This window comes from Ylistrum balloti, unplaced genomic scaffold (assembly GCF_031769215.1).
Source record: "Ylistrum balloti isolate Yb309-2 unplaced genomic scaffold, AGI_CSIRO_Ybal_v1 Utg370022, whole genome shotgun sequence".
In the NCBI taxonomy this organism is placed as follows: domain Eukaryota; kingdom Metazoa; phylum Mollusca; class Bivalvia; order Pectinida; family Pectinidae; genus Ylistrum; species Ylistrum balloti.
The window spans coordinates 390,761-404,762 of record NW_026782089.1 but is presented as its reverse complement, the minus strand read 5'-3'; the positions used below and the strand labels follow the sequence as shown (position 1 = coordinate 404,762).

At 34.2% G+C, this 14,002-nt stretch overlaps 1 protein-coding gene across 1 annotated transcript; it reads left to right on the top strand.

Moving 5' to 3' along the window:
- Nucleotides 1-4,508: 4,508 nt before the first annotated feature.
- On the top strand, nucleotides 4,509-13,637 carry LOC132548660 (spermatogenesis-associated serine-rich protein 1-like). Its single transcript, XM_060212538.1, has 7 exons — nucleotides 4,509-4,596; nucleotides 5,666-5,813; nucleotides 5,994-6,106; nucleotides 6,883-7,032; nucleotides 7,807-7,930; nucleotides 9,606-9,671; nucleotides 13,382-13,637. The coding sequence occupies exons 1-7, from the start codon at nucleotides 4,554-4,556 to the stop codon at nucleotides 13,506-13,508; spliced, it is 771 nt and encodes a 256-aa protein (XP_060068521.1). The 5' UTR covers nucleotides 4,509-4,553; the 3' UTR covers nucleotides 13,509-13,637.
- Nucleotides 13,638-14,002: the final 365 nt, after the last annotated feature.

Here is a 14,002-nt window from a genome sequence, read left to right as displayed (position 1 = left end):
ATATAACTAAGTGTTGACATAACAAGACATTGAAATAATACCCAATTGTTAATGTCTAATATAAAAATACTTTCTGGTAATAGTAGTTGAAGTCAACGATACAAAACTGTAAGAGTGGAATGGTGATCAACTGGGTGTCAAGGGCACAAGACTGGTACTCACCTGTTAGTGTCGAAAAGACAGAAATTATACCTAACTGTTAGTGTCAAAAAGACAGAAATTATACCTAACTGTTAGTGTCAAAGACACAGGAATTATACCTAACTGTTAGTGTCAAAGGCACAAGACTGGTACTCAACTGTTAGTGTCGAAAAGACAGAAATTATACCTAACTGTTAGTGTCAAAGGCACAAGACTGGTACTCAACTGTTAGTGTCGAAAAGACAGAAATTATACCTAACTGTTAGTGTCAAAGACACAGGAATGATACTTAACTGTTAGTGTCGAAAAGACAGAAATTATACCTAACTGTTAGTGTCAAAGACACAGGAATGATACTCACCTGTTAGTGTCAAAAAGACAGAAATTATACTTAACTGTTAGTGTCAAAGACACAGAAATGATACTCAACTGTTAGTGTCAAAAAGACAGAAATTATACCTAACTGTTAGTGTCAAAGACACAGGAATGATACTCACCTGTTAGTGTCAAAAAGACAGAAATTATACTTAACTGTTAGTGTCAAAGACACAGAAATGATACTCAACTGTTAGTGTCAAAAAGACAGAAATTATACCTAACTGTTAGTGTCAAAGACACAGGAATGATACTTAACTGTTAGTGTCAAAAAGACAGAAATTATACCTAACTGTTAGTGTCAAAGACACAGGAATGATACTTAACTGTTAGTGTCAATAGACAGAAATTATACCTAACTGTTAGTGTCAAAGACACAGGAATGATACTCACCTGTTAGTGTCAAAAAGACAAAAATTATACCTAACTGTCAGTGTCAAAGACTCAGTAATAATACCAAAGTGCTAATGTTGAAGACACATAAATAATACCCAATAAAAGATTTTCGCCGATAAAGAGTAAAAGACATATCATTGATACCTCATTATTGTCGTCCGCCAGGTGGTCTATATTTGAGTGACGTATACGTTGTGTAAATGTTTGAGTCAGTGATAAGTGATAAAACCCTGTTTTTCTTCTATTTGATAGTACCTGTCCAGCCCTCGTTTGACGCCCCTAAATCACGCATAATATGCTCTAAAGCTGACCATAGTTGATCGTTGATGAAATAGGTCATTAGTAGTCTAAATATTTTCAATCGATATCAGAAGGTCGCCGAGGAATTCAATCTCTATCATAAACGTAAACACTTAATATCAGTGACAGTATTGTCGGGTACATTTGATGACAGTTTAGATACAAACAAAATGAATACATTCATCAAGATAAATTGGTTGAACTTTCCATAATCGGCTTTAAAACACTCCGGTATTTGGCTTAATATCAAGAATAGTACCATTGGAGAGCGGAATAGGTTGATACAACATTTACTAGACATAGTACATTGTATCAAAGATAGTACTAAAATGGGAAGGGATAGATTTATACGTAGTCTCTAGTATAAGAATTACCACCAATGGAGAACGATATAGGTTCATACCTGCACCTGGCATAGTACGAGTGACTGTACTTATAGGGGGTGGAATATGTTTATAGGTAATCTACACGGAGGACAGGATAGTTGATACGAAGCACACGTAGCATATTCATGCGTAACCGATTATCAAAGATAACACTAATGGAGGCTGATATAGGTTGATACGTATTCTAGTATCAAACATTGTACAAATGGGGGACGATGTAGGTTGATACGTATCCTAGTATCAAACATTGTACAAATGGGGGACGATGTAGGTTGATACGTATCCTAGTATCAAACATTGTACAAATGGGGGACGATGTAGGTTGATACGTATTCTAGTATCAAACATTGTACAAATGGGGGACGATGTAGGTTGATACGTACCCTAGTAACAAACATTGTAAAAATGGGGACGATGTAGGTTGATATGTATCCTAGTATCAAACATTGTAAATAGGGGGACGATGTAGGTTGATATGTATCCTAGTATCAAACATTGTACAAATGGGGGACGATGTAGGTTGATACGTATCCTAGTAACAAACATTGTAAAAATGGGGACGATGTAGGTTGATATGTATCCTAGTATCAAACATTGTACAAAGGGGGACGATGTAGGTTGATATGTATCCTATTATCAAACATTGTACAAATGGGGGACGATGTAGGTTGATACGTATCCTAGTAACAAACGTTGTAAAAATGGGGAGGATGTAGGTTGATATGTATCCTAGTATCAAACATTGTACAAAGGGGGACGATGTAGGTTGATATGTATCCTATTATCAAATATTGTACAAATGGGGGACGATGTAGGTTGATACGTATCCTAGTATCAAACATTATGCTTATGGAGAAAAGGATAGGTAAATAAGTATCCTACTATTAGAATAGTGTCAACGTATTGGCAGGAATTGGTTGAGATAAGCCCAGTATGTTCCAGTTGAAATGATAGAGTTATTAAGGCTAGTATTCATGTGTTGGCAGAAAACTGCCGGGCACTTATCTTTGGAATGAACGAGATGGTTCATGGAATGCAGTTGAAATGATAGGATAGTTATTAAGGCTTCAATGTATATGTATATAACAGTTCGTGCCAAGTCCCAGTGGGAAAGTCCAAAGGCTAGCATCCATGGGATGACAAGACAGGGTTAGGCTAGCATCAATGGGATGACAAGACAGGGTTAGGCTAGCATCCATGGGATGACAAACTAGTTATGCAAGTATTCATGGGATGACAAGACAGAGTTAGGCAAGTATTCAGGGGATGACAAGACAGAGTTAGGCTAGCATCCATGGGATGACAAGATAGTTATGCAGGTATTAAGGGGATGACAAGATAGTTATGCAAGTATTCATATGATGACAAGACAGAGTTAGGCTAGCATCAGTGGGATGACAAGACAGTTAGGCAAGTATCCATTGCAAGGCAAATTGGAGTAAGGCAAGTATTCAAGGGATGACAGGACAGAGTTAGGCCTACATCCATGTCATGACAAGACAGAGTTAGGCAAGTATCCATGGGATGACAAGACAGAGTTAGGCCTACATCCATGTCATGACAAGACAGAGTTATACAAGTATCCATGGGATGACAAGACAGAGTTAGGCAAGTATCCATGGGATGACAAGACAGAGTTAGGCAAGTATTCATGGGATTCCAAGACAGAGTTAGGCAAGTATTCATGGGATTCCAAGACAGAGTTAGGCAAGTATCCATGTGATGACAAGACAAGTATCCATGGGATGACAAGACAGAGTTAGGCAAGTATCCATGGGATGACAAGACAGAGTTAGGCAAGTATTCATGGGATTCCAAGACAGAGTTAGGCCTACATCCATGGCATGGCAAGACAGAGTTAGGCAAGTATCCATATGATGACAAGACAGAGTTAGTCAAGTATCCATGTGATGACAAGACAAGTATCCATGGCATGGCAAATTGGAGTTAGGCATGTATTCAAGAGATGACAGGACAGAGTTAGGCTAACAGCAATGGAACGACAAGACAGGGTTAGGCAAGTATCAATGGGATGACAAGATAGAGTTAGGCAAGCATCCATGGGATGCCAAGACAGAGTTAGGCAAGTATTCATGGGATGCTAAGACAGAGTTGGGCAAGTATCCATGGGATGACAAGACAGAGTTAGGCATGTATCCATGGGATGCCTAGACAGAGTTAGGCATGTATCCATGGGATGACAAGACAAAGTTAGGCAAATATCCATGGGATGACAAGACAGAGTTAGGCATGTATCCATGGGATGACAAGACAAAATTAGGCAAGTACCCATGGGATGACAAGACAGAGTTAGGCATGTATCAGACATACTATGTATATATGAATTTCGGAAATTGACAGATATCAAATACATTGTATACATCAGTTTCTATGACGGGTAATTACGTACATTGTATTCGGTCATTTGAAATCTTCATACAAGGCTTTGACGATGTATTTATTTGAGCATGTCTTGTCCTATAGACGAATGAGGCAATCAAATATACAATCAGATACGCCACTTTTGGAGCTCTGCACTGATCACTGTCAATATTCAATATCATATTAATTTATTTTCTTTCTTAATTTATCAATTCATTAATTTCATATATATTACAAATATATTTATAGGTATATTTATAGGTTTTTCGTCGAATGAAGAGACGATAACTTCTTTACTCCCTACTCTCTGAACACAGACGTGTATCGCGTCAACTAAAAGTATAAGCATGACGGAGTTATCTTTCTTATACGTTGTAACAAAATGAGAGTAAATTAAGCTTTCACCGATAGATGTCGGGCTGATAGCGGGCACCTGTTCCGGTCGTCGCCAGGATACGGCTTCTTCGGCGCATGGCGGATGTTTGCTGAGGTGTTTACAAATAGACTACCGTTTGAAAATAAAAATATGTATAATACATAGATTAAAGCAGTGGAAAATTCTAAAGCGGCAATATGCTACATGTAACAACGGAGATAGGGAAACCTGGCAAACGCGGTGAGTTAACAATCATATACACAAATGACCACTTACTTGAATATGTGGCCTACATTTATTTTTTAAGTCTGAGTATTGAAGTACTGGAGTATGGTGAACATGACGTGCATATGACTATATCTACAAAATTTACATGTAGCTACGTATCTACATCTAGCTATGTATTGCATACTGACATCCTTTTAATAGTAAGATATGAACACTTTCTTCCGGGATTGATATAGTACAGTGTGTACATATGTATGGCTTCAAACTAATGCATCAACACTTGTCAAAATATATAGAAACATATATATAGATCAACTGAACGAAAATTCCAAATGTCAATTAAAATGATCAGGAAAAGCACAGTAGTAGCTTTTTGTTCACCATAAGTCTCCATAAAAGTCTCTTTTATTAGAGATAATTTAATTACAAAAACAAAGTAGCAAACTTGATTGAAAGAATGGATAGAAATGCATGTGATAATCATTTACAATGTGATTGTGAGCAGTATTAAAATGAAAATTACATTCAAACTTTTCAAACACAATATGGATTATGATTTTTTATGTCTGAGAATCAATTTTTGATCTATTCGATAATGCAGATGATTTTGCACGACAAGGAAATGGTTAGCTCAAGAAATCCAGAAGAATATTGGAAAATGAAACATAATTTCCTTTATTGCAAATCATAATACAATACAGAGCACTGGGATATTAATAGAATTCAATACCTTGGCACAGATTGAAGAATTCTGGAAACACAGGGTTAGCAACAAAAAGTAAAAAAAAATGAACTGAATCCAAATTAAAATTATATTGAAATATGTTATTGAATGATGTTATGATTAAGTTACTCTAACAACAGAATGTACCGTTATACATTATCACCATTTTTTAACTGTAATTTTTGACATATTGGTCAAAATATGGGTCTATATTATCTGCTGGTGTTTGCCTTTAGCCAGCTAAGTGATGTTGTTCACTTAATTAAGAAGGAGCAGTTGTAAACGTTATCTCCACTATTTGTGATATAGAAAATAAAATTATTATATACATATTAATTGATTTTTTCATACTTTCAGAGAGGGAACGGAGGCATTTTCCACACATAAATAACAATGCCAGTACACCATCTTATCGAGCCAGAGGACGTAGATATATACCACATGGATATGGATTTTATGGTGAATGGACACCTCATCCTCAGAATATACAAATCCAATATTCAGAGTAAGTCAACATACAACACAGGAGCTCAGCTGGTACACTGACTGGTGAACCACTTGGGTAATTCCCAAACTTGACCATAAGTAAACCTTCTGTACAAAAAGAACTTGATCTGATTTACAATACTGCTTGATAAATCTTTGCAAGTTGCATGAATTCTATTTTAGTCTGACTCTTTTCCAGAAATGGACCAGACTGGAAATCCAAACTGAAATACATTCCTGATCCAGAACACCCTGAATACCCGGCCGCAGAAATATTTCCAAATAACTGGAAGGCTATGAGACCATATCCATGTAAGATATGAAAGTATATTATGTTTGTATCATACAATGTTAAAAGTTTAAGGGTACAAAGCCATATGTGAGAGACAGATCAAACCCCACAGGTATTGGACATGATTCATCAATAGTCAATGCCACTGTTGCAAAACACAAAATTCAGCTGACTTAGCCAAAGAATCGATAATGAAGGAGTTTTATCAAGCTGCTAAATGAGTGAGTGTTAGTGAAGGTGAATAACCTGTTTCCCTTTTGACATGATGTTCCAGGGTCAGATCCTCCATGGTTGCTAAAATAGATTTTGGATAGGTTCCCCTTCAAACTTGACCTTTAAGAACATATCAGCTTCGAAAGTTTAACTTTCAGAGGAGCTCCTTGTCTTTAATTTGAGCGTGTTCAGTCAAAGATGTATACTCCCTCCTAACTGACTTAGCTTTTTAATTTGGGTTGTGAACATATTATCATGTGTAGTCTACATAATATGTGTGTGGCAAATGGGTAACCAATAGAAATAGTTTTGAAGGGTTATGTTCCAGTTCTACAATTTAAGAGGAAAATTAATAAAAAATTCTGAATGGATGGTTTTGGCATGGTTATGCAGTTTTTAACATTTCATTTTTCATATCAAAATTAATAATGCAATATTATTAAGGTATCTTTTGAATGGTGAAACTCACTTTGAAAGATCTCCAGGTTGGAAAAAAATCAATTAAGTGAATGTGCTGTTGTTACTCTTAAATAAAATTAAATTGAATTAAATGGCTTTACAATCTTTCATTGTTAATTTGCAGTTACATACAAACGCACAAATAAGGAATGGCTCCTTGATCCTGGGCTGACTAAGGTTGGTCTGAGATGCAGTTTTGAAGGTGTCCATAAAGCTACGGATGTTTCTTCCGATGAAATCACGCATAAAATGCTGTTTGGAAGAGGAAGAAATGGTAAAAGACATTAAATTAAACCTCATTTTAAGAGTCTGGGATGAATTTGCATGAATTTATTTCAACCATTCATTAAAGATTCATATTTACTGGAAGGAGAAATTAGTTCATTTAAAATTTTCTTTGAAACCTAATTTGAAAGTTAAAGTTCATTGCACAAGCAATTATATTCTGACTATGAGAAAGGAAAATCTCGACTTGAGGAAATCTCAAGTTGAGATGTTTTATACAAGTGGGACCTGTTAGCTTAGCTGGAAGAAACAGGGACCCGAGATCATAAATGGCATAAATCTTACAAAAATCAAAGAACCGAAAAATCGCCCCTTCATGCCCATTGTAGTAGTGACATTGAGCAAGTTTCGTGAAAATCTGATGATCATTTTAGGAGGAGTTGCATTCACAAGGCTCCACTATGAGAAAGCTACAGATACAAAGTTGAAAATTGTATAAATCTTACAAAAATCAACGAACCAAAAAATTGCCCTTTCGTGCACATCTACCCATTGTATTAGTGATATTGAGCAAGTTTCATGAAAATTTGATGATTAGTTTAGGAGGAGTTGCATTCACAAGAAATAAACATAAGGACGGACAGCGCAGATGACGTCAATATACGACCGCCTCTGGCGGCGTATAAAAATAATTGGGATCACTTTATTGCAAAGTATTTATTATGAATTGTGTGTTTACTGACATGGAGTCTAAGTATTTCATTGGCTTTTACATTTATTTATGATTATTGTTTATTTTTACCTGTATATTTTATGTCAACAGAGACAATCATAGATAAAAGGAATGGAATACCTTATGCATCAGAAGGAGACAAAACTTACCAGGCAGTAGAGTACTCACCAGGATTCCACAGGACAGGATCCACTCGTCCATTACCAGAATTCGGGTAAGTTTCTTTATGTAAATTAGGTTGAAGGTAGAGAACTTAGATACTGGTAAATTAGTTCTTAATTAGATCCTGGTCAGTGTTGTAGATTACAAGACATGCAAGCGTTCCAAGACTTATGTAGATATCTTAAGTTAGCCTAGCTTTACCAGTGTTGTAGATGGGAAAGGCATCAAACCTGTTGTAGATATCTTATAAAAGTAGATTGTAAACTTTGTTTGGATTGTATTGGTTACAGCTGCATGATCTCTAGTATTATTACTGTAGGCACATTGTATTTTGGTTTAATTGTACGGTATAAAATGTCTTATTGTGATTGTACCCCATAATCCATCAAAACACAACAGTTCAGGATCTGAAAAGTATGATGCAATGTATTGTTTTCACAGACTTTCAACCTGTCAAAATTTTTATTGGGGATAAAAAGTACTTAAATATCTTGAAGTAATCAGATTATCACACATTATTTCACACCTACATTTTGAATATATTTTAAAAATTAGCAGAAACAAAAAAAGTGATATGATTTGAATTTTTTTGAAGAAAAAGAGGAAAACATTAGGATATTGAATTAGATTTTGACCTCAAATTTTGATTGCCCATTAAATGGACATTATTTTGTACAAATTGAACTTGCATAATGTATTATCTGAACTGACAGTGTAGTGTTTTGACTAATGTTAACAGCCAAATCTGTCGATGGATTTGTTGTCTGTATCTTTGGTAGTATAGACAATGTTATAGCTTTGTATCTCTTTGTATTGATTTTACAGAATGATAAGGTAATATTATCATTTATCTATCTTGTGTGTTATTACAGAATCCTAACATGATAAGAAATTTGTTGATTCACAATGCACTTAAATATTGAATTAACTAGAAATAAAACAGTTTGAAATCTCACCTGTTTGAAAAGTAATAACAATGGATTGGAATGTGAATTGTGAGATTTTCATCAAACGAGAAGTGTGAAATGATTTCAACCCATAACAGGTTTCACTTATTTGTTTTTTGAGTGATATTCTAAAATCAATGTTTGAGAGAAATTTTCAACATGAGTTTGGGAACTAAATATCAGTTTTGCACTTCTGTGATTTCTAGATATGACTAAAACCTTTAATGTAAGGAAAATCAAATAATTTCATAGAAATTCTTAAATCTACTTGCATTTGAACAGCAAGGAAAAATATTAACAAAATGACTAGGAATAAAATATGTTATTCTTCATTACAAGTTTAATGTTAGATAACATATACATTTGTACCTAAATAATGTCAATACACCATATATGCATATCCTAGTACAAGCACTTTGTAATAGGTGATCTGGTTTATATATATATATTTATATGGTGCAGGTACAATTAGTTTTATATACCAGGTAATAGTAATAACTTTACAGAATAACATTGGTGAACTTTAACTTGAGAGAGGAAGCTAGGTCTGGGTTGATGAATAGTTACGGATAATTTAATTTTTTCTGTACAGGGATGTATGATAGCAGCAGACTTTAAGCTATGATAAAAATATCTAGACCCAGAATGTCTATGGTAATGTACAATTCTATATACTCCAACAACTACACAGACGACTAATAGGTTTGTAACAATTTTCAGGTGTTGTTGAAGCTAACAAACTAAGTTAAACATTTGTGGTGTCATGAAATTCAATTTCAGTGCTAACTTCAAACGTGCTACTGCGGATACATTTATTCCACTACAAAAGTTGCCGGTTATACACAGGTAGTATGGTATCCTACATTGTTGGCCGAGTGTTTCATATAGATGTTGGTTTTTTCTATATATGTATCTATATGATATAATCATCTACTGTGGACTATTCATGTTATTGATCATGTATAATAATGTTGTCATTTATATTCATATTTCTGTTAACAAATGCACATACTTATGCCAGTAACTGGTTAATACTTTTTAGATTTCTGAAAGATTAGGGTCAGTCCAGCATTGTGACCAAATATTTCTGTGAATACTTTAACTGTTTAAGAAACCCTAATATAATAGATTCAAATTTCAAAAGTAACATTTCAACTCATGATAGGAAAATATTTTGTATACTTTAAGAATGGCAAGTTTTTTGTTTATTCAGGAGAATGTTATATATTCTTTACAAATGAGCATGGAATCATGAAAAATTCATTTTTTTGTCCGTGTAAAGAAACATATGCGATTTACACAATTCAAATGTATAGCTTTTGGTGTGTTGTCTGTTGCTTGATATCACTGCGCATGCAGAGGATCTTAAAACAAATTAAATTACATGTTTCTTGAAACATTCTCCTGCGAACTAAATAACAATATATGTTGTTTGATGATTTATATAAATCTATGAATTAAGCATACACTGTCATATAAAAATTCTTACAGACATTACTTATGCTCAAGTTGTATTCTTTGTTCATACTCCTTGTGTTTTCTAACTGGAAACCTTGGCGGTCTGTGTTTCTTAGAAAGCTGAGAAACAGACCAGTCTGCACTGATGTTGTTGTGTCTCTGGGCAAGACATTTACCCTTAATTGATCTGGGTGATACGTGATAGGCCTCTCGTATGTTGATCAGTGAGGTAGTCACAAGCTTCTAATAGGAGACCCCGCCTCCAAATGACCTGGTTGTTCAGGAGGGGATAAAACCAGCAGAAAAACCAAAATGGATATTGTGTGATTATGTAGCACCATCCAACAGTAAATGATTAAACACACAAAATTAAAGACAATGACATGGATATTGATGTGTGATGCCACTGTGTGTGGGTGATCATAAGAAAAAACTATTTTGGGATCATTACATGCATGCAAAATATGATTCATATAACCTAGGCTTAGCTGCTGCAGGAATGATAAAAGATTAATAAAAAATATCTCAAGTTCAGTATAAAGAAAGTGCTGAAAACTCATTAGCTGTGTATATCAACTGCGAATTGGTATATTCATATATGGATATGAAAAATTAATTTACATTTAGGGAGAGTATCAGATGATGTACAAAATTTGACGACAAGATACATTTTTGCATTTTGTCCTTTGAAATATTTCCTTACAAAAACTTTCTAAAAGCTTTTTATCATGCATAGCATCAGAATTAATCAAACAAAACACTAGTAATCTGTAACATTCTTGTAAACATATCTTTATCTTCAGGAAAAAATTGTCCTAGAATCTTTGGCACATGTAGGATGTAAAGATTGGAATTTTAGCCTAAAAACTTTCTTGTCAATGCAGTTGTGATTTGCAGCAATTGTACTCTGTCATTAGCTTAAACCTGTCTTTTTTCATTTCAAATTTGCAAATATATAAATTTGTACCAACATTTTATGTACCAGTGGTTCTGACAAATGATAAAAGCTCCTCCATGCACTGTTACCAAATTTTTCATTCATTTTGCAAACCTCATAAGCTACAGAGATTTTATGACTCTTCAACAACCATTGGTCATATAAATCACATGTAACTCCAATTTGAGATATGCTCTGGACTTTATGATAATGAAAAGTTTTGTTTGAGCTATAATCAGAAATGAGAATAACGTATCATGGGACTTTAGCACTCCTCGAATGAAGTTCATAAAGCGTGCATGCAGGAATCTAGTTACCTGCCTCAAAGCCATAAAGTTTGAAAAAATTACCCCTCGGTTTGAGATATCCCTGTCTATAAAACACAGGGGTGGAAGATTCTATTAATCTAAGCTAGGGAGAATCCAGATAAGATTCATTGTTAGGAGTGTTTAAATCTTACGTTTTCTGAACATATTTACAGTTGTGTGCCGCTTATATAAAGTTTTGCAGAAAGTGCTTTATAGATGAATTTACAATGTTTTCTTTTCTCACTTTTCTATGAATATCAAAGACGTTACACTAATGATTGTGTTTGTATCAAAACGACACACGGTTTCGGAGACGATAAGAATAATGTTCATAGCCTCAGCCAACAATGTAATAATGCTCTACAAATGGTGACGGTGTTTGGTGTGGGATTTATACATATCATATATAGACAATAATTCCCTTCCACTTGTAGATTTAAATCCGTATGCACTCTACACATTGTAAATTCATTTTCCTACTCTATGTAAAGATGACTAAGGTCATGCTTTTAGAATGTGTTGATTCTTATATTCTTTCCAGATTTGATGAATGACATTATCAGTGATTTTTTTCTGTCTTTATTCTTTAATTTTATACGATATCTTTATTCTTTATCTTTATTCATTTATTGAAACTCAGTATCGAAAAGAATATTTAACAATACAGAAGTACGTTATAATAGTACGTTATTACTTTCATTGACAATCACTACACATTGTCTCTGTGAAAAAGAACAAACAATGTTAATTATTACTTAATATTGTTACAAAATCTTCACCTCGGGAAACTTGATTCTGGTGTGCCAGTTCTGGATGGCAAGACGGCATCACTACATGCGATTACAGTATATGCATGTAAGACAAACAGTAGATCTGTAATGTATTTTCCGATCACCAGTAATAGTTCAGTGTTAATACATTTAAAGAACTGAAGCATTTACAAATTCTCTGAAGTGCAGTAAATTTTCCTTGACTTTCCGTGTCTTCCGAAATCAAAGATAGATTAGAAATGTACTTCTCATGAACAAGGCATTTTCTCTCCTCCAACCTACATGTAATTTGATTTATTATGGAGATAGCGTGATGGGAACTACACAACACGGTGCGCCAGAATCAAGTTGTTCTTTAATGGAACCAATTAAAGCTCAGTAAACGTATGTACTGTTCCTTTCATCAGTACATCTTCACGTAAACAAGTACATATACTTTTATACATTAAATACTCTTTTCCTTTACGTCCTTTAAAATGCAAATGCTCAAATGCTAATAGTAATGAGAAATTGTTGATGAGTAAGTCATCAACTGAGAGTTTGATCATAAATATAACTCCGTTTTATGGTTATACTTATATATCTATACAAATCAGTTGGAACAGTTAGGTGATGGTATCCTGTCCCTCAATATGTACCAGATATGATATCCTGCAATGCATTTCTAAATATATGCTATAGCTATATGGTGTTAGGTTATATGTAGAATAAATATCAGCTTTTTACTTCACTTATAACAGAAAATGAAAGTGAAAAGCGATAGATTTAATGTTATACCTGTGCAATCTATTTTCGCTTTCAGGATGAAATATCTGTATAATGCTGTTTAATTCATTATTTGGTTTCACCATATATAATTGTAAATTTGTATTGAAAAGTGCTGTACACTTGTGTGTCAATTTCCGTACCCACTTTAAGCACATATTTTTGTTTCAAATGGTAAACATAGGTGAACGTATTTGGAGGTGACATGAAATATTATGTGAATTGAAAAAAATACACTAGATTACTATACTTGATTCTGTATCAGAAAGTAGATTTGATCACATAATAATCTGACTTTACCCATTCTTACATTTGCAGGGACAATTATCGTCAAAATGAAAGGAGACTTCAACGAGACGAAGATATCTCTACCGTCAAAGGACTGGACTCTTGGAAACCAGCGACTCCACTGCATATGACGCTACCTCAAGAGGATAAAAAGTAGAAACGATAAATTTTACTCCATGGTATCTGAATTGCAGTAGTTACGCACTGCGTTCCTATTGGTCCTTTAATGTTCCAATTCTGTCATTTCCAAGCGAATATGCAAGGGCTACATATAGAAATACTATGATAAACCACGGAATTACTATGTATTCTAAGTCCGTGGTAAACCTTCTGTTTGGTTAAATTACATTTTAACGTTATGTTTACATGCAGTATCCTGTCAATAGTTGTGTGGAACTGATTTCCTACGTCCAGTATTATAACAAATGCATACATAGCTGGGTCTGTGATATGTTAATCTTTCTATGCTTACTTTTTATCATTATTGAGGTTATGTTGTTGGTGATTTTGTTGTCAACAGAAAATATTGTTTTTTATGTGTAAGCTCGATTATTTCTATTTTTGAGGGTAAAGAAAGGTTATCAAGGTATTTGTTTATTTCCATTGTTGTTCACAATAATACTTACAATTTGTAGTCTTATAGTGTATGAA

Coding starts and splice junctions, on each gene's coding strand:
- LOC132548660 (XM_060212538.1), top strand. CDS start 4,554: ATGCTACATGTAACAACGGAGATAGGGAAACCTGGCAAACGCG. Junction 4,597..5,665: donor AGGGAAACCTGGCAAACGCG/GTGAGTTAACAA, acceptor TCATACTTTCAG/AGAGGGAACGGAGGCATTTT. Junction 7,033..7,806: donor GTTTGGAAGAGGAAGAAATG/GTAAAAGACATT, acceptor TTATGTCAACAG/AGACAATCATAGATAAAAGG.